This window comes from Seriola dumerili, unplaced genomic scaffold, assembly GCF_002260705.1.
Source record: "Seriola dumerili isolate Sdu_G_001 unplaced genomic scaffold, Sdu_1.0 BDQW01001051.1, whole genome shotgun sequence".
Taxonomy (NCBI): domain Eukaryota; kingdom Metazoa; phylum Chordata; class Actinopteri; order Carangiformes; family Carangidae; genus Seriola; species Seriola dumerili.
Genome location: NW_019175306.1, coordinates 340,420 through 362,216, shown reverse-complemented (window position 1 = coordinate 362,216; position 21,797 = coordinate 340,420). Strand labels below are relative to the sequence as shown.

At 39.7% G+C, this 21,797-nt stretch overlaps 1 protein-coding gene across 2 annotated transcripts; it reads right to left on the bottom strand.

Moving 5' to 3' along the window:
- Window positions 1-241: 241 nt before the first annotated feature.
- On the bottom strand, window positions 242-18,147 carry LOC111237637 (protein NDRG3-like). Of its 2 annotated transcripts, XM_022766798.1 has the most exons (17): window positions 17,972-18,147; window positions 14,590-14,686; window positions 14,130-14,162; window positions 11,103-11,208; window positions 10,761-10,881; window positions 10,163-10,225; window positions 9,997-10,057; window positions 9,686-9,772; window positions 9,018-9,074; window positions 8,822-8,925; window positions 8,145-8,210; window positions 7,994-8,045; window positions 7,862-7,909; window positions 7,543-7,578; window positions 5,954-6,005; window positions 4,743-4,781; window positions 242-3,029 (listed from the first exon to the last, which is right to left on the bottom strand). In XM_022766798.1, the coding sequence occupies exons 2-17, from the start codon at window positions 14,647-14,649 to the stop codon at window positions 2,860-2,862; spliced, it is 1,155 nt and encodes a 384-aa protein (XP_022622519.1). In that variant the 5' UTR covers window positions 14,650-14,686; window positions 17,972-18,147; the 3' UTR covers window positions 242-2,859. The 2 variants fall into 2 exon arrangements, with proteins under 2 accessions (XP_022622519.1, XP_022622520.1); XM_022766799.1 differs by lacking the exon at window positions 4,743-4,781 and having other exon boundaries at window positions 244-3,029.
- Between the last annotated feature and the right edge of the window lie 3,650 nt (window positions 18,148-21,797).

The window sequence follows — 21,797 nt, the reverse complement described above, 5'->3', positions numbered from 1 at the left end:
TAAAATATAATTGTTGTACTCAGTTTACTAAAATTAAATGATACACGGTTAACTACTAAACTACAACAGTAAAATTCTGCTCACACAGTGATCCAATAATATAATAACACCAACACGGGCCTTCTCTTACATAATAAGTACTTCTGCTCACTACATTTTGCTGTAATACTGATGTTCTTTTACTTAGTATACTTACATAGTAGTGTTGCTTCTTTTACATAAGTAACATATCAATATTTTCCCAGAACATTCAGGTCAAACCATCTTTTTGAATAATGAACTTTATTTCATTACAAACCTTGTTTATAAGTCATGGAACAACATCTAATGGGTACAAACCTCAGTGTAACAGAACAACTACTGATGCTTCAGTACAAACCTCCAAAGTAATAGTTTTAATAAATATTAAGAACAATAACAGACTGTAGAACTACAGTGAGTATATATTGAATAAAAGAAATATTTGCCTCTTGTCTACAGGTGACTTTGTTTGAACCCTGCTGATCCAGGGAACTCCTCATTAGTTAGTTTCAGGTACAGACTGGTCTGGTTTTTACTCAGGACACTAAACCTTAACGAGCCGACATGAAGGCTGCAAACAAACACCAGGACCTATTTCCTGCTCTGGAAGCTGTTCTCGGGTCGTCCAGCAGGGAGCAGCATCACTTGGACCAGGCAGCAACACAACAGAGAGCAGCGCTATCAGACCAAAAAAAGTTAAGTAACTATAGAAACCACGTCAATATGAGCAGGACGAGCGTAACGACTCTGACTCCTTTCATCAGTACACAGCGACGTTTAAAGTGCAATTCATCAAATAAACTGAAGCCAAACATGCGCTGCACAGTCAGAGCGTCAAGTGTCTGTGTGATAATCAATGATCAACAGTTCAGTTAGCTTTACGTAATTACGCTATTTTTCATAGTTAAATGGATCAACGATGTGCTGCTGTATTGGGATGTTGCTGTAAATGTTGCGCTGTTTTTTGCTTTTATTTCAGACTTGATGGTTGTGTGCTCAGGACAACAGGACATGGAGGAAAACCCGCAGCTGAAGGTATCTCTCATTGACGCTTCTGTCGTGCGGAATGTCTTCCCGAGCTAGGTTGGGAAAACCATAGACGCAGCTGGGCCCTATGCAAGTTGCGTACTGGACGAATAGGGCCTGGCTCATAGGAATCCGACTGATGGCAACAAACAACAACTTATCCCTGAATTTAGTAAATTTTTCAGATAAATTATTGGTCTGAAAAATGCGCCGTCACAAAACTGAAAACGCTGCTGTTGTTTGGGCTTATGAAACAGTTATGTTTTGGAGATACTTCATTTTTACAGCAATGATGAAAAATGTTTGAGGGGACAGTGCCTTGCTCAGTGGACCTCAGCCCAGAACATGAACTCAGCTGGCAGCTTTCAGTCCAGAGAAACGAAATCTACAACTGTAACACAAAGTAAAATTTAGGTTCTGTATCATTTGTGTGTTTTTTTCTCTTGTCTCTGAGTTGAGAGAGGAAGGTTTACAGCTGAACAACATCACTAGACCACTGTACAGTTTGCATGCCAAAACTCCACAAAGAGCATGCTGCCAACAGGCCTCATAAACAGAGAGCAGGAGCTTCAGTATCAAAAGAAAAAAAATCATATACAGTAATACAGACGAGGTAACAGGTCGGGGCTGACTTCAAGGTCTCCATCAGTGGAAGAGGTCAGAGGATAAAGACGTAATTCACCTAAAAAATACTCGCCCTCCACAGCCTGGAATACCAGACAAACATGTTTTACAGGAATCACAATAACTTTTCAGTCCTGTTTTAACATCAGCATAACATCTAAACATCTGCTGCATAAACAAAGACTCATATCCTGGGATAGCTGTTCTATTGGGGGTTTGATGCGTTTTGTCTTGTTTGTTTTATTGTTTGCTTTAAATATGTATTAAGGACTTCCCAGAAAGCTGGTTTGACACTGAGTGGATTATCCTGCTGAGATAAAGTAAATTCAACAATAATGTCTCAGTATCCAATGTTACTAAATAATAATTGACAAAAAGGAAAACACAGAGGTGGATTAAAGTCAGATTGTTCTGAATGTGTAATGTAATATTTGATATTGTTTCGCTGTTGTTAGAACTCGTCTACCCTGGTTACTCGTACAGAGCAGATCTTTAGTCAGACACTCCAGGGTGGTAGGGGCGAGTAATTGATATAAATTGGGTCAAATACCCCTACATTTTTGGTGAAATATTCCCTCAAAGTTAAAGTAACTTTACAGGTTCATTATTTCCAAAACAGGCTCTATATCAACCCACAGCATCACCATGAACAACAACCAAAACAAAATAATGATGATTATAATCATAGTAATAATAAAGAGAAGGGGTCAGGACCAAACTAAAGGAAGAGAAGAGTAATGCGAGGATCTGGTCTGACCTGAGAAAACCACCTTAAGAACCACCTACTGTAGAAATACAACACAACTGGATATAAATATGAAACGGCTGAACTCCATGTACAGTTACATCTACAGCATCACCACAGCAACCATATGGCTCCGGAGAGATGGGAGTGAAAACACAAACCAACATCAGCCTCCTAAAGAGCAGAGTAGAGCTAACATAGCTGCTGCTAATAACACAGGTCAAATCTAAACTCCCTAACTGGGAAGATATTTGGCGAGGGATTTCTGACAACAGTCATCTCTACTTAAATGTTAGATGTGACCTTTTTCAGCTGGGAAGGACGTTTACAACTAACACAGCAGGACTGTGAGGCTGTGTCCTGGAAACAGTTACCACAGCATTTGAGGAGGAAAAGAAGTAGAATCAAGGAGTAAAGATGGAGAAAGCAGAGCGGGGACAGTCTTATGCCGTCATTTCAATGGTGTGTGGTGCTTTATGTTCAGGGCTGGTGGAGATATCACCCTCCGCCAGCGTGTTGGTGGTACTACGGCTCCGGACGCCATCTGTGGAACCAACACTGGAGGCTGAGTGAGTCCTGGCGCGAACAAGCCGAGTCATACCAGCTGTGGGCACTGGGGGGGGGGCAAACAGAGACAGGAATGTTGATGTTGAAAACAGATTAAATCAGCGTGGAGCCGGTTCAGGTGTGTGTGGGTAACCTGGTTGTATGACAGCAGATCATGTGCTGATTTGAATCGTCCACACTGTGGCTGAGCAGCTGGATTCAAATCTGATGAAGGTGTCTGAGGCTCCGTTCACACTGAAGGTAAAAATGTGTCAGATTTTCTGCTCAGAGTGAACAGCACTGACCCACATTTTTATTGTTTTACAAGAACCAAAAGAACAAACTGTGGAATATGAACTTCAAATCAGAATTAATTTGCATTTGCATCCCAGCAAATCCAACTTCCATCACTGACCTGAGCCAGTTAATATCATGTTGTCAGGCTGTGTGAGCAGCGTCAGCATTAAAAACACTGTGAGGCACAATGATGAGAAAGAAACACACGTTTAAGCCTTTCCCACTACAGGAACTTCACAACCTGTAACTTAATGTGTCGCCACTGTCACAGGTTTTGCTTTTGTTTCCACTATACTCCCTCCGCTTTAGGGACCTGGACTTCCTGGAACTACATTTCAGCGCTCCTAAAGAGGTGATACTAAATACAGGTTCTTGGTACTGTTGGACATTAATGACACAGTTAGCCAAGAACTAAAAAGGAAGTTTGTTTTAAAGTACAGGTGATTTTCTGATGTGTTTTGCTGCCATGTTCTGCAGTCATCCCTGTTAACTGTAGGCTGTGTACAGTGTTGAGGAGACACTGCTAGTCTGGTCTGGAGTCAGTTTCTGATGCATTCTGTCCAGCAACTACTAGGGGTGGGGTCCTTCTATTAATTCAATGTTACTTACACTATTACAAGTTATTCAGGTATCAAAAAGGCATTACATGTAGATATAAAATAATATATATATATATATATATATATTTGTCACTTATTTAGAGCAATCGACAAACAGAGCAGAACCCAGAGAACAGGAGCAAAACTGAAACCAGAGAAAAATATCGATTATCGATTATCAACCTAAAGAGGTCACCATGAGGGTAACCTATTGTGAATGGCATTTTCACTGTTTTTAAACATTTTCCAAACTAAATCCTTAATAATAAATTAAACTAACTAATTAAGAGAATAACTGGTTAATTAAAGTTAAAATAAAGATTAATTCATATTGAAAATAATCAATAGTTGCAGACGGCCCTACACTTACTCCACTGTTGTCTGTCCCACAACTGTACTCGACTACTAAACAAGGTTACAAAAAAAATGTTGTTTTTTTTTAAGAAAGAACTTAAAACCAAAGCCTGACAGGTTCTTATTCCACAGGAGGCTCCAGATTGAGATTGATAGAGGTTGTGACATTCATGAAGTGGGAAAGGTCTTTTTGTTCCAACAAAAACTGATGACATTTTGTTTGTCCTCTCATCCCTGTCAGGTCACGTTTCTGTGGGATGTGAGTTTCATCTTACAGTAGACGTGAGCGGCTGAGAATGGAGCCTGAAAGTCTACAGTGTGAACGGAGCTGAGGTGTTGGCATGCAGCACAGCCTGCTGGGTACTTTCACTGCAGAGGAAAAAAAATCAGCTGATCAACAGCATGCAGACAGACACAGAGACAGACAGAGGGGAAGAACTGACAAGAAATAAGAGTAAAGAAACAAAGATGGAAATTGACGGAGGTGAGGAGGAAGAAGTGGGTTAAGATTCTGGTTGAAATCCCGATACCTGATTGGCTGCTCAGGTTGTTTAATACAACATGAGGGACTGGAGGAAACAAAGAAAGAAAAAGAGAGAAAGAAGGAGAGCAGAAAGAAAGGAGGACAGGGTGAGAAATAACAGTAGTTTTAACACACACACACACACACACACACACACACACACACACACACACAAACTAAGCAAGTCTTCGTGGTTGTTCAGGAAATCCAACTGCTTCATACGCTGCTGTGTAGAGTACAACACTGCAAACTGCTACTTACAGTCAGTGAGACATGGCTGTAGACGCACGCACGCACACATGCACGCACGCACACACACACGCACAGCTTTTGAGTTTTGAACAAAGAAGCTGCTTTGAAGGTCCAGTCCCATGTTTGAATGTACTTAAATTTTATCTGTCATAAAAAAAAGAAGAAAAAGAAAACAGCTAGAATTACTCAGTGCTCAGGCCCTAATTCCCACCTCCGCCAACCAAGCAAGTTGCTGCAAATATCCTTTCTGTTCCTGAGTTACAGCATTGGACTGTTTGGATATAAAATGCCATCACTTCATCATTTTATCTTTTTAGACATTTCTGTTAAATTGTGTCATAATTAGTGAATGAGGCATAAAAAACCAAACTGCTGAGTTTAAACTAAACATGGCTACAGATGTTTTTACAAATGTTTTTATAGAATCAGGAGTTTCTAAGAACAGTCTAAATACTTTCTACTATATAGCTGAGGTTATAAATGATTGTTAGTTTGTTTGCTGTTCAGTTTGTCAACAGTCAAACTAAACTAAAGGTTTATGAGGAACATGAACATGTTATAGTAGAGACCAAATCTATGAAACATCATGGACCTTCAACAACAAACATGTGGCCTCATGCTCTTTTTTGCAAATCACACAAACTAGATTCTATTTGCATGATGAAAGCTCGACATTGATTTTATAAAACACTACAACTCAACAAGTAAGAAATGTCTGAATAAAATGACGCTTAGAAAATGTCAGTAAAACTAAACACTTTTCACTGACTAAGACTAAAGTAACTATAGTTAGATGACTAACATATGACTATTACTAGAACTAATACACATGTTCCATCAGTGACATACAGCAGAAACATGGGAAAGACAAATACCAACAGGTTTCAAGTTGTAAACACATGTTGGATCAAAATAACACAAACGCATTCCTGCAGTTACATGTAAAGAATCATTACAGATACTCACTATAGCCCATCCCCTGGACAAAATACTTGAAGGCCTCTGCTAGTTTCCCAGGCTGAGGAAAGAAAACCACACTTTGGTTAGAATGGCTGATCATGTATACAATTGATAATTCTGTACTTATAAAAAGGAGTGGGATAAATATAACTCATGATTGACAATTTAAGATTCCTTTGCTTTTCACCCCACCTCTCCAGTGTGGACATTCAGAACAGGTTAAAACACTTTGACCTCAGATGTGTCATCTAACCATGTCTGTTGTCAGAGTGACTAATGACTTCAGACAAACTAGATCATCTGCGACCTTAAAAGGATGAGTTCACATATTTTTAGGTCTGTTTTAAAACAACAGTCACGTGGAGATACAGTATATGTGCACTGAAAAAGATATTGGTCAATTTCCCAAACAGTAGGGAAGTGCAGCCCTACCAAATCTTAAAAGAATAGCATGCTGAATTAAATGTAGAGTGATGCCACCTCCAGAGTTTGATTGCAAATAGGAAAATGAGAAAACGCTCACTCACTCACTAAATTCACTTGGGACATCTGGTGTACAGGTAAAGAAATATAATTCGGATAGGGAGGTAAAATCCTCAGCTGGATGTCTTATGATCCCAAATTCAAACCACAGAAACTCAAGCACAGGTGTAAACAATAAGCACGCAGGAGCATTAGAGCAATTAACATGATAATTGACAGGGGAAAACCAGAGGTTTTTATAAATTAAAGGCAGATATGATCTGATGAACCAAGATAATTTAAGTACTTGGAAGTCAGAGATTATTCTGAGAAAGAGATTCCTCTGAGCCAGCTTGTGACACTGTAACACATACATGAGAAGAGTGATTTCAAGGTTTGGTGTTGAATAGAGGAAACTCTACACAGTATATTAGAGATAAATGTGGCAGAACTGATAATACAAGTATCTAAAAATGACTGGTACAACATACTGTATGTAAGGTAAAACAAACAAAGCACCAGCTCCAGACTGTGGAAGGAATTCTTTTGGAAAAACAACAGAATTCTGATTCAGATCCTTCATTAGGCCAAAGACTAAAAGTAGATTTTACACCAAAATCACCTTAGCAATGGATCTGGACAGGAGGAACAATTACATCAACAACCATCTCTTTCAAAGTCCATTTGGACTAGGGCTGGGTTGAAAAAAATCAATACTCATTTATTTTAATAATCTGATATTGATTCATAATATCCTGAGATCGATCTGTTAATATGAGCATTTTACAGTTTGCCGTGGACATGTGAAGCTGTAATCCCCTTAGTCTCAGAAGATCAGCCTTCTCAAGCGACAAGATCTGACCACGTGAGAGACAAAAACATGGCAGCTCCGATGAAGGCATTGGCAAGTCTGTAGACAGATGTGTGGTTGCTTTGAGGTCCATTCTTAATGGAAACATTAATATTTTTAATAATGCACCAGGTTAGAGGAACAATGTACAGCATTATCTGTCTGAGGGAGCTAACCAAGCGAAATTGGTATTGTAACTGAATTTACATTGAATTGAAAAATCAGTGGCCATACCCGTCACTAATAAGGACATTATTAAACATTAAAAGTGGATCAGACCCACCTGCACCACCTGTGGAAGTCCTCCACAGTCTGCCATCTAGCAGAGACAAATAAGACACATCTGGTGAGAATACAAACCAAGATGATTACGACTCAAACTTATTTTCAGTTTAAGGTTGACCTGTTGCCAAAATTCAAAACCAAACACGTTACACATGATTAACACAACATCCCTCACAAACTGAAAGCTCTGTGCATAAAAGGACTTGTATCTATGTCAGGAAGGAAGAGGAGTTGAGATGCAATTTCCTTCTGTTTTTTTCCCGTCCATCTTCCACACAAATGGACAGAGAGAAAGACTGACAGACATAGACTGGTACCTTGAGCAGAGTGGTCTTGGTGGGGTTAAGTCTGGCGTTACACTCCACCTGTAGGCCAGAGCAACATACACTGTAGTTACAACAATGTGACATCACATACTGGCTGTTAGAAGAAACAGTGCAGACACTCACCACGACGTCAACAGCTGGTGATGTGTCTCCAACCACCAGCAGAGCAGGACAGCTGAGAGACACACACACGCACAGTAAGACAGAGTAACAGGATGTGTCAGCAGAAATCATATGTATTAGAAAAACTAAATAAACAAAGAACAGGTGATACCTGAGAGTGGTGACTGTGTTTTCATTCACACCAAGGACTGGCCGCTCCATCTGCAGCTCAGTACGACTAACAAATGCACGCGCGCACACGCACGCACGCACGCACGCACACACACACACACACACAGGAAACATAAATACATGTAAAAGTTTAGTTTCCTTATCAGCTACAGTGAAAAGTGAAGGTTGCAGTTCAGGCAATAAGGGACATTATTTTGGTTTATCACCGAGGTCCCAAGGAGTTGTGGTTCAGTTGGAGTTGTGTTTCTGACAAAAGCAATTCTAGTATCCCCTCTCTTTTAGCTCTGTGTTTGGTCTCCACCAACTCCTGAGGGCAATATCTATCTCTTTAGCTGCTAAATGCTCCACTGTGTTCACCAGCTGCACTCTGACTTTGCCTTTCTGCTGTTTGCCGCTAAGCAGGTGGTGGACAGTGGCATTTTACAGCTGTTTCTCTGAAAACAGCTGCTGCTGTGGCCAAAACGGCAGTATGAGAGCATAGAGATTCAGATGGTCATTCTCTGCAGGTTCATCACTACCAGAGACTCCCTTCACACTGTCACATTGTTTTCACATTGTCATTTGATGCTGTTCTTGTAAAATGTCCATTATGGTTGCTTTAAGTATGCAAGTAATTTTTGATCCCCTTGAGGAAAGCAAGGGTCTGTAGAGTCCTACCTGTCATAGCTGTTGTAGAACATAGCCAGGTTATCCTGTGGTATATCCTGAGATATGTGCAGTCTGTAGGTCTGGACGATCTCCTGATTCTCTGTTAACTCATCCTACAAACAGTCCACAGTTCACAGTTCAGTAGAGATTTATCAGCTGTCAGAGTTGATCCTTATAAAACAATGCAGTGTCTGTTTGTCCTCACAGTGCTGAAGTGGTGTCCCATGATGATGTCAACCAGGTTGCTCGTCCAGCCACTCAGCTGTAGGAAAAAAAAAAGTGTTAATTAACTGAAAAAATTACAAACTCACCAACAGACAGTTTAAACTTTTTTTCACTGCTCAGACATTGACGGACATTTTAGTTGCTTTCACCTCTTACTCTTCAGCTGACAGTTCAAATGCTTTCAGTCTACACATCGACATCTTTACACTGTAGCTGTTATTTCATTTTTACTTTTGAAAATGACAGTTAAATTCTTTTCTTTTCATACGCTTCAACTGACCATTTAACTGCTTTCAGCAGTTACAAATCAATTAACACTTCAGTCTCTCTCATAACTTCAATTGAGGCCAAATGACGACAACTGAACCAACTCTGACATTTGTGCAAAATCCATTCTCTGATCACAGCCATTACAAATTAAAGCTCTGGAAAAAACTGGTAAGTGGACCTTGAGTTAAGATTATTTTGTCAAACTACTGTTCTGAAGGTCAAGAATAAACCTTCAGGCTCTAATATCAAATAAACTGGAATTTGGTTTAAATCACTTCACTATGTCTGTGTGTTTGTGTGTGTGTGTGTGTGTGTGTGTGTGTGTGTGTGTGTGTGTGTGTGTGTGTGTGTGTGTGCGTGTGCGTGTGTGCGTGTTACCTTAGAGGCAGCCCAGTCCATCCAGCCTTTGGCACAGGGGTCAACGTTGATCAGAACTAAACCCTCCACCAGACTGGGCTCATTCAGCTGAAACACGACGGAAATCATCATTATCAAATGTTCTTTGAGGAAATGATGTAGCAGAAGTGAACTCTAGTGAGCTCTTAAATGGTGGAGAAGTGTTTCCTAGCTGCTCCAGGAATCAAACCTGCAACCCTCCAGCCACAGTGTGTCCTGTCACAACCTCAGCCTGAGCTCAGTGAGCTTCTCTACAGTTTAACTTGTTAGTCGGTTAATGTGTGTTCACTTACAGCCAGTTTGGTGAGGATGTAGGCTCCAGCTCCAACCCCGATACCAATCACACTCTTCACCCTGATGACAACACACACACCAGGGTGAATTAACCAAGCGTCTGTCTGAAAGTTCCTACTAAAATACCCATCATGCATTTCATTGCAAGGAAGACATTGGACTTACTGTAGCTGTGTCAAGACAGAAGGCAGCATCTCAGCCAGCTCATCCATGGTGGGGTACTGGTACCTGCTCTCACGTACACACACACACACACACACACACACACACACACACACACAGAAAGTGGTGTTTGAGTCCACCTGATGACTCTGTCCAGTATTCCCTCTCTTTTAGCACTGTGTTTCACAGCTCCTCTTTAGCTGCTAAATGCTCCACTATGTTCACCAGTTGCTCTCCGACTGTGTCTGTCTCCTGTTTGATGCAATAATAACTGCTTTTAAGACATTAATTTTATAGCGCAGAGTCAGGTGACTGTGCCATAAGTCTTGTTGGCCAAATGTGACTTAATCAAAGATTTTTATTTTTAATAAATACAACACAACTGGCATTTGAGGGTGACTGCTCTGTCTCGAGGAACAAAATCAAATCATGTCAAAGCCTGGGAAAAAAAAATAAATGAAAAATAGTAGACGACTTGGGTACATGTGTGTTTATACCCAACAGAGACCGGTGAGGGTGTTGTGTTGCTTTAATCAATATGTGTGTGTGTGTGTGTGTGTGTGTGTGTGTGTGTGTGTGTGTGTGTGTGTGTGTGTGTTACCCAGTGGGGAATATGGGAGCGTTCTCCTGCTGTCCTGGAGCATCAACATGCACAACTGAAAAATGCTGTGTCACCTCCTGCATGTCCTCATAGTTAAACAGGCTGTTGAAACAAGACTTATCTACACACACACACACACACACACACACACACACACACACACACACACACACACACACACACACACACAACACACACACACACACACACACACACACACACACACTTCTTATTTAGTAAATAATGTGTGAAGTCCATATTTTTCTGCTTTTGTCAGTACTGTAACTCTGTGGTACATCTGCTGTGTGATGACTGTAAATGTGTATGTACTTGTTTACTCACGGTTAAGTCCTATGTCATGGTAGGTGAGGATTGTGGGTCGGTTGCCTTTAGCAACTCCCCTCATAGTAACGTGTAGGACACCGTGGGCTGTCTCCACATCATGCTCCTGAACAACAACACAGAACACAACAAATAAACATGATCCTATCAGCACCAACAACAAACACTCCAACAGGATACTTGAGACTGAGCTTATTAACCTTATTTCATGCTGTAGAGTAAATAACACGCAGCATCAGCTCCTGGTTACCAGCTGCGACAATGTGGCTGGTACTGTTTTCACCCTGTGAGTATGTGTGTGTCATCATGGCAAAATGTGGTCCTAGAGACACCTGCTGTAGTGGGAACTACCACAGAGGTGGTTTTGAGTCATTTGGCAGGTGTTTATGTGTCTGTGGATAGATTTTGTCAGCGTGACAACATCACAACCTGCAAGATACAGTCATGAAACTTCCCAGGTGTTTAATAGAGATCAAAATGAATTCCAAGTTCGATTATGGGTGTGGAACGTCAAAATGTTGACAGCTGTCACAGTTGGTGTGATCCCATTGCTAGATGGTCTCAGGTTTGCTGTATAGTTAAGGATTAAAACATGGACAGACAGATGAATGGTTTCATGTGTTTATAGGCTGAGGTGTTGTCAAGTAATCTCATTAATGAACTGACCATGGAAACACCTGACAGATCCTATTAATGGTTCTTAGGCGTCTTCACATTCATGTGCACACACAGTTTGTCACTACATTGCTGAATGCACATACTTGTAAATATTTGTATTGGTTTTTCATGAATTTTGTGTTTTTTTATTCTATTTTAAAATTTTAAGTTAAGAACCTGTCAGAGCCATCAGAGCACCTGTGGTCATGCTCACTATCCCCAAAACCAGGACTTACTGTGTAGTGAGGTTGTTCAAAACGCTAACTGCAATCTCAAAACATTTTCACTGATGTTAACCAAATACATTTATTTATTCTTATTTTTTGAAGTTCAACTTTAACTTTTCCTGTTTAAAGCTATGATTCTCTCATTCTGCCCATTTTGTAAAATAATGTATACTGTATATACACATATATGGAAAATGTTGAAAACTTGACTTAATGTTGTCTCTCTAACATACCACTGAAACAGAGCACATACAAGTAAGCAGTTAAAACAGCTAACTCCGTGCTTGCTAACACTGTGCATGCAGGTAACAGGCTAAGTAGCTAACCAGCTAAAAGCTGAATCCTGTATGTTAGCAGCTGGCAAAGCATGACTCAGATATACTCAGAGAGCAGGCTAATGAGCGGCTAACTGGCTAACTCACCACCCCAACTCCTAAAGAACAGGAGATCTGGTGCAAATCCAGAATGTCAGACATCCTGACAGAGGAGAGGAGCAGGATGACAATGGAGTTTAAGAGAGTATTAAAGTCAGAAGGTGTCACATACAGTCAGCAGGAAAGTGAAAAAATGTTTCAGAAGGAAAGAAACAGTGGTCAGTAAAAACAGAAGGAAGAGATAGAGGTCAGGAGAAAGTGGGGGTTGTGTGATTGGATCAAGAGGAATAATCTCTGTAGTCATTGGCTGAGAGCTGGAAGGTCTTAAAGTCTAAACAGCCAACCACTTGTCGCCCTGCTTTCATCTTTCACCGGTTTCATCATACCTTTCTTCAACTCCCTCCACTCCTTCCTCTCCTCTGTTTTCATCCTGCCCCTCCTTATCTTCCCTCCTCCTCCATGTGTCTCATTCCACAGGGAAATCAAATTTCACAACCAGTTACAACAGAAATCATAGAACATGATTAGGAAATTATATCTGAGTACCCCTGAGACATGAAGAGTACTTTTAATTAAAGTTTTCTCCCTAAATGTTCAGATTGATTTAAAAAATATTACAAGTATGGTGATATTTCACAGTCCTGAAATTATTCCACTCTCCCAGAGCGGACACACACAACAGAGTGACAACTGGCAATCACACAGGCACCTACAGCCTTCAGACCAAGTCAATCTTCATGCATTTTCTCTTTTATGTTGTGACATTTCAAAGTGGAGTTTTTTAAAAATTTAAAATACAAAAATTTAAAAAAGTTGAATTGTTTTGAATTAAGAACCTACTTTTGGTGACAAAAGAAACATACAATGTAAACAGTGTTTTGCATACAGAACTTATTTGGGCAGCCTACTGAAATGTTGTATTAATTATACATATTGATTAATTATTACTTCCCTGATGTGACTCAGCTCCTGAATGAACAGCTGTTTTAATGATTGACAGGATGTTTTCTAGGTACAGACAGAGGCAGAGCTCTGTGCTCTATTAAAATAACTCTGATCAGTCATTGATATAAACTGATCTGCTGTGGTGACGTTAGTCCTGCTGATCAATATCTGTGTGTCCAACTGACTTCAGCCTAGTGTTTAAATGCTCCTCTGCTTCTATGGAATATGACTGAGTTGTCTCACTCTGCTTTTTCTAACTTGTAAGGATTTAGAAGATTTTCTTCTTTCCCCACTGTTGCTGCTCTGATTAATTACCAAAGATACATGTACAATGTGATTGATCCATCATCACCTCTGCTCAGTCAGACAGATCCTGGTCGGTGTAGTTACCAGATGACATCTGTGGCTCTTTTGTGTGATGCAGAGCTTCTGTTCTTTTTATCTGAAGGTTGTAAAACCTCATCCTTGTTACTTTCAGTAAATACATCGACACATTGTTTATTTATCATCATATATTATATATCTATTTATCATTAATATCACAACATTAATGCCACTATTATAACAATCATTTTGATATGAAACCACCCCACAGTTTCCACCATCAGATGACCATCATAATGGCAGATTAATTCTCAACCTTTGGGAAACAATAACTCTCTTAAATTACTTAGTTACATGATACATGTTTGCATTTTAAAAATATTATTTGAAATATGAAATTATCTCCTTTTAAATTGTGATGAAATCTTACTCTGTAATTTATTTTGAGTTGAAATGCCAAAGTAAAGCGTGAAGGTATTTTGTGTTGGTGCTAAACTTACCTGGCAATCAAAGTCCTGGAGATTTCTCCCATTCTGAAGAGACAGAGAGAAATTCTTTAACCATAAATTGTTAAGGAATTTAGATTTACAAGAAATTAGAGTATCCAAGATGTGAGGCTGACTAAGTGTTTCACTGAAAGGACATTTTTATTCAATATTTCTATATTCAGATCATAAGATAATTTGGAAAACAAGTTAACATGGGGATTTAACATGGAATAACTCAAGGGAAGATGATGAAGGTCAGTCAGAAGGATGTAGAACAATATCCAGTTATGAAACAATAACCTTTAAAAATATCAGAATGGAAGAACACTTTTTGTCCCTATATGCAAATTATCACAAGTTTACACTCTTTCAGACTGACAGCATGTTTGGATTTTTCAGTACAATCTTTCTCTGCAGCACATGAACACCAGCCATGACCCAGGCTAACCCCCGCCTCGCCCCACCCCCTCACCTGTCCTGTCAGGAGTGGTTTGATCTCAGTCAGCTGGACGTCGTGAAGCTCTTCCATCATAGGGCTGCTTTACTGCCAATCAACTTTATAAACTCACCTTCCAGACAGACAGACAGACAGACAGATTAAAAAAGACACAAACAAGGAGACAGACAGTGTTAGTGAGTAACAGCTGTTAAAATGTCTCATGCGAGTGTCTCTGTCTGAGATTTTACAGTCACATGTTTTCTGTTCATAGTTTTTAAGGCTTTATGGCAGCTGATGACTATTGAAGATGTAGATCAAAATGATTGGTCAATTGATCAATTAAATATTGCTGATATTACTGACAGTGGCTCCCTTTAGGACAAATGCCAAGGTAATTATGGTATTGAAAACTGAAACACACAGTTACAGAGCGTTGCATCATTTGACAAGATGCAACATGCATCGTTCACATTATACAGACCGAGAAATTAGTCAAGGTGCAGTAACCAGGGTGTCCCGACTGAAAAAGACATAAATTAAATCTAAAAAAGCTTCATTTGTAAATTAAGACCTAATAATTCAGCTATACTGATAAATTTAAGGATGATATTTAATCAGCTGACAACCCCCTGGTCACAATAGATTATTTGCTTTTATCACCTAGCTCTGCCACCTGTCTGTCTCTTCTCTGAGTGTCTACCTGTGTGGTCTGTCAGACTGTGTTATCCAACTGTGTGAATCTAATGGAAACAGTCAGTGATCTCTCATTGGCAGTAAGCCATCTGGTTACGTGTGTGTGTGTGTGTGTGTGTGTGTGTGTGTGTGTGTGTGTGTGTGTGTGTGTGTGTGTGTGTGTGTGTGTGTGTGTGGGCAGTCAGGTTGGGTAACAGTGTTTTAGCAGAGTGCTTTGGATGGATGTTGAGCTTCCTGCGGGCTATCTGGCTTTGACCCAATCAGATAACAGGCTGACTGAAGCTACAGCACACAGACCACAACACATACACACACACTGCACAGACCACAAGGTTCAACATCAATTGTACAAAAAATTTACTGGAAATGAAATGCAGAGGCTAAATTGAGCAGAGTGTTAAATGCAGCAGGATTCAAACAGCCAGAAACCAAACTGTTTTATCTTGAGGTAACTCATTCAGTACAGATACTGATGCCTACACACAGACGATCAGAAACATGGGTACTGTTATAATCATGAATTCAGGGAGCTGAACACCATATTCAGAATATAATCAAAATCAGGACACAACGTAAAACCCAGACACTTATGAGTGTTTTTAACATATATGGAGATATGACATAAACATGGAACACAGAAAACCATTGTTGTTCACATCCCTGTTTACATTCTTCTAGTATTATCCAGAGCTCTGTTTGTCTGCATTGGTAGAGATCACTCTTTGACTTCTCTGTATCCCTAAAATCTGCCAGTTAAAACAAAGAAAAGTCTCAACAGTTGAGGATGACCTAGTTTCTCACTGCCTTCACTACTCTTCTAGATTTGGCTTCTTCTTCTAGGCTTCAGTAGTGAAAGACAACAATTAAACTGCTCTGCAATACCAATGTCAAACATTTATTTCAGCATGAAACCCATTGGTACATCATTTATCATCAGATTTTTTTGTTTTGCTGACAAGCATACATAACTCAAGCTGAGGAAACACCTGCTAACACAATAGAGAATGATAGGACACCAGAATCAAGTGTTTACATGCCACAGTATCCTCGTTTTTGAGTACTCCAGCTAGCAGATCAAGGTTTCTCTTGCTGCTGTTTACATTCTTAGGTTTCTGCAAGGTTCATTAAATTACATTCAATACATTTTTATACCATATATAGTTTGATTTAATACCTGTTTCACAATATGTATAACAGCAGCCAAAAGACAGGATTTATGACTTTAGTACGTCAAATTTAATACTTTTAATACCTTACAAAGCATTCTTTGGAAAAACTGAATTCATAGCTTTTCAAGACCTGCAGATTCCTAAAAAAACCTCATATCTGGGGTGCAAGTGTGTATGTAAACATACTAAACAACACAACCCATTTGTATGCAGGCGATCAATAGCTCACTTTACTTTAGGCGTTGTTGCTGTATATGTGATGTTAGGGTTGCAAACATTTACAAACTGGTGGTGTACCCCCACACCCAAGCCAAAAATAGGGCAGGTGCTGGGCCAAAAAATTAATAAACAAAAAACAACAAACATTTTGTGCAATAAATAAGTGAAAATTGGAGCCCTGCAGTGTGTGAGCTTATTATTTGTTGTTTTGTGTGAATTTAATGTGCTGAAACTTATCAAGCCAAGATGTAGAACATCCGTAGGTTTCAGATTCTTAAATGAGAGAATCTGCTGCCTTTCTTTGCCAGTTATATGACAGTTAACTTAATGTCTTTAGGATTGGACAGGTGGTTTGACAAAAGGAGCAAACTGAAGACATAACCTAGTGTCTGAGAAATAGTGAATGATATTTTTCACTGTTGGTTAATGTTTTATAGACTAAAAGATTTAGGCTTAGTGAAAGTTTATGGAAGAGCAACCATGTTAGTGTTTTTTCTCTTCAGAACTACAGTTACTGTTGCTGCTATTTGGCAATAAATTGCTCATAGACAGTCCTGGGAAGCGTGGTCCTAACCTTCTACACAACACAAGGCAGAGTCTGACCCATGACACATATAAACACGCCGCTTGTAAAACTGAACACTAAAATTTGGATGGAATCAAACGATAAAACAGGCCGATTGAATAGATTTTGTTGCTTAGTAACTTGTTATTACGTTATTCAATTGTCAGATTCAGTCAATTAATTAATTAATTGACAAAAACAAATCGACTGTAACAATAATCATTAGTTGGAGCCCTGCTCAGATCAGGTTGTGTTTCCATGCTGAACTGAGTGTAACGATGCTCTTGGCTCTGCTGTCCGCCCACACACACACACACACACACAAACACACGCACGCGCGCGCGCGCGCACACGCACACACACAGACAGAGCCCAGATCTAGTAATCTGTGAAGATGAGCGAACGTTAAATGCTGCCTAATTAATGAGCCTGGGTGCTAATATAAGCCCCAGACAGACAGTTTAGGCTTAGCAACCGTTGCTACGGGGCAGCTCGTTAGTTAAACACACACATACGCACACACACAGCCACGCACCTGTAACCAAATACACTACCGCCATAGAGGATAGCCTCACAAGGAGCGGACACCAACCTTTTTATCCGAGCTAACTAGAAAGCCAACACTTTCTAGTTAACCGTTAACACACGCACAAAGTTAACCTCCCCACTTGACCGTTAGCAGGCTAATTAGCTAACTAGCCTTTACTAGGTTAAGCCATTACAGCAGCTACTGAACACAACAGAACGTCACTCGCTGTTAGCTACTCACCGTCAGCAGCCGTTAGCTCCAGAGGCTACTCGAATTGTCCGATTAACCCAACGGCTGGTCAGTTAACTGTTAGCCAGTTAACCAGTTAACTGGTTATCGTTGGAGCAGAGCTGGGCTAGTCGTGAGGGTCCTCTTGAAGACTGAGCTCACTGTCGGCGACACGCGGACCGTGACAGGCGGAGCTACGTCAACGTAAACAACAGGTCATTTATTCCGCGGTCACGTGACCCGACACCGAAATCACAACAGGTGTCAAAGATTACCTGCAAGGAGGGGAGACTGACACCGATTTTATACCAGGGCGCAAAAACAGCAGAATACTTAGGAAAAGTCTGTTAAAATGTATGTAAAGCAATAAGTACATTTACTCAAGTACTGTAGGGTACAAAGTATAATTTTGAGGGATTTCTTCTTTTCTTGATTATTTCTAAATTATAGCAGAGGTGGACAAAGTCCACAGCTCCATTAGGTACTTGAGTCACAGTGTAGATCCTCCTGGTCAAATATTACTTCAATGCAAGTGAAGGTTTTTACTTGAGTTAAAGTAGGAGTATTTGTTTTTGTTTTATTTAGTTTGCACAATTTAAAATACACAGAAAATAACATAGAAAACTGGTGTATGGTCTATCACATTTTAGAAAATAAAATACATTTGACAGACAAAAAGCTGCTTTAAAGTAAGACTACTTCATAGAAATACAGTGGAGTCAAAAGTACAATATTGGTCTTTTGTAGTGGAGTAAAAGTTGTAAGTTTAAAAAAAACCAAAAACATAACAGTAGTAGTACAGATACTGGAAAAAAATACACTTAGATACAGGACTCAAGTAAATGTACTTCATCACTGTTCATTTGTAGCTTCCACTTCAGTGGAGGAGTGATGGAGAGTTAACTTGTGAGGAGGCCAGATGGGATTTTCTGGGCGGGATTCTAGTTTTCTGGCAGGAAGAGGGAAGAAACAGTCGACAATCCCTGCAGAGTTTCTAATTAAAAACAAATCAGTGACATCTTTTGTGACCATGTGAACAAACTGTGAATTCTAGTTAACTTACACTTTTTTACACTGTTTCTTTTCCAGTTTGAAGTAGCTGGTAGTTTGTGGAACTAAACTGTGTTATAAACTGTACTATTCCTGTAGGAAGAGTGGGATCAGTATTTTTGATGTGCCCAAATAGAGATAAGAGAAAGGCTGGACTAACACCTGCTCTGAAACTCTTCCTCAAAATCCAGGATGCTGTGTATCATAATAAAGAGAAAATCTAGATAATTATGAGATATTTTTTGGTAATACTTTCTCAGTTGGTCCAGATTGAAATATCTCAACGAATGTTTGATGTTGGGCTGTAAAATTAATAAAAAATAATATTGAAATCACAAAATGGCCAAGTGCAATATCTAAATCGCAAGAGCTGCAATTATTTTTGATAAAGGTAAAATGTGTCACAACAGACCATAAATTAAGCATTGTGGTGTTACAGAGAGACCCCTGAGAATATGCTTTTTTGTGACATGGTGGAACAAAAATCACATGATCATCATTTTTATATTTTTTTCAATGAAAATAAAATTCAAAAATTAAATTCTTACCAAAATCGTGAATCATATTGGAACATCTGCCAAAATAATCACAATAAAAACATTTTTGCATGTCGTTCAGCCCTAGTTTGATGGACATTCATGGTGCCCAGAGGACGAATCCTCCTGACCTTTCATCTACCAGCAGGTGCAGACTCAACTGCACTTTGTGCTCAGCGCTACTATACTTGATGATGAAAACACTCTGAAAACACATGCCTATGTTCAGAAGTAGATTGTATTGCTCCATTAACACTACAAATAATACAAAGTCTCTCAAATTACTTAATGTCTCTGCCACACACATCTCTGAACACTCTGATCCTGGGGTCCAGGGACTCCCAGGGGTCCTAGAGGGGGTTCTTGGGGGTCCCCAGCAAAAAGAGGAATCATTTAATTCCTTCCATAAGTAACAAAATTGCAGAATGTATGACTGTTTTGGTCATGGATTTAAACACTTTATAATAAAACATCTAAAAGCTAAAATCTTATCATACGGTGGTCTGTGGTCTGATTTATGTCTCTTTAGGGTTCTTGGTGTGAAAAAAGTTTTGAACTATCCAACAGTTTTGTGTCTTGAGCACAGTATCAGAGAGCCTCTAGTGTAGCTGTAGACTCTTGTAGACTTTGCTAAAAGTCAGTCTTTTCTGTCCATGGCTGACATGGACACCCTCATCGGAACTTCTGTTTAAACTGGATTAGACTGTCACTATTTTTAGGCCTGCTTCATGCTGCTGTCAGAAACTTTCAAACAGCTCAGAGACTGCTGCTGTGATTAAAACTAAACCTGGAAATAAGACCAGGGGGGTTCAACCTCTGGGGAGTAAGATTATCAATGTTCATAATAAAACATGAAGTAATGGCTGTTGCTAAAGTTAGACTGATGGATCGACCAGTGCAGTCATCCCTACAGCTACAGAGCTTACGTGGCTAAAAGAATTGGAAAATCCATATTTAGGCTTTTGCTCAATGGACTGTACAGTGTGGGGGGAGGGACCACTGTTGCCAACACACACACACAAAGCACCACACACACACACACACACACACACACACACACACACACACACACACACACACACACACACACACACACACACACCATAAGGGAGTGTCCTGGTGGTCTGTGAACACACAGCGAGACCATCTGGGGCTGACTGGACCTGCCTATGGTACAACAACCAAATACAATACTTCACAGTATAGAAACATACAACAGCCTCATGTTGAAAAACAGAGATGTGTGCACAATCAGTGACACACAAACACACTGCACCACCCAGACCCAGACATTGACTACATGACCAACTCTTCATCCATCTGACCTGATCGGTCCTGATACATTTCTCATTATGTGTCTGAGTTTATGTTCAGAATCCTTTTCCTTAATCTATTCAGGGAAAGAAAGACATTGACAAACAGCAGAGGGCCCTGAATGTTTACAATGTCTGGCTCTGCTCCTGCTTTGTGTCCTTTTTTTTTTTGTTTTTGGTCTAATTATACAAAATTTATATGAAATATGAACAAAATAATGTTATTAATAATAATAAAATGTCCTTTAAAGCCTGATTTACGGTTTCCTTAAAATGAAAACAGTTGCACAAAACACCCTTATTTTCACCTTTAAGGTTTCCCTAAAATGTGTCACTTAAAGTCTGTTAAACCGTTGCACATAAGACCTCAGCAACCAAAGTAAGGCAAAAACTAAATTTAACTGCAATATGACCAGGTTTATGGTGATAAATGAAGAAAATGAACACATCCCAGTAAGATGATGATGATGTTCCACGACCGGGAGACGACACAGTAGAATTTTACCGCTGTAAAATCTCTTTCACTGCTGCAAATGCCTTAACTTTTTTCCTGAACAAAGGCAACCTTTTAAGAGATTCTGTGAAACAGCTTTAAGTAACTCCCTTAGCTGAGGAGAAATTAAAGTGTCATTCTTAAGCAGAAAACTTAAGGTGCTTTATGGAGCCAGCCCCCGGTTAGAGCGCTGGATGATTCAGTTGTTTGGTAAAATTTGACACAAAATGTCTTAAATGTGACACATCCACACAGTGACTGGAATTTAATCACTTTAATCAAACTTTGAACTCCTCAGAAAAATCTTCTTCATGCTTTAATCAAGAGTATGAAAATAAACAAGAAAACTTTCACTTCTGACTCTGAAGCTCCATGTGTGTGAACTTGTGTTGCTGGTTCTCACCAACTCGAACAAAATGATCACATGACCAATCATGTGTTTGTCT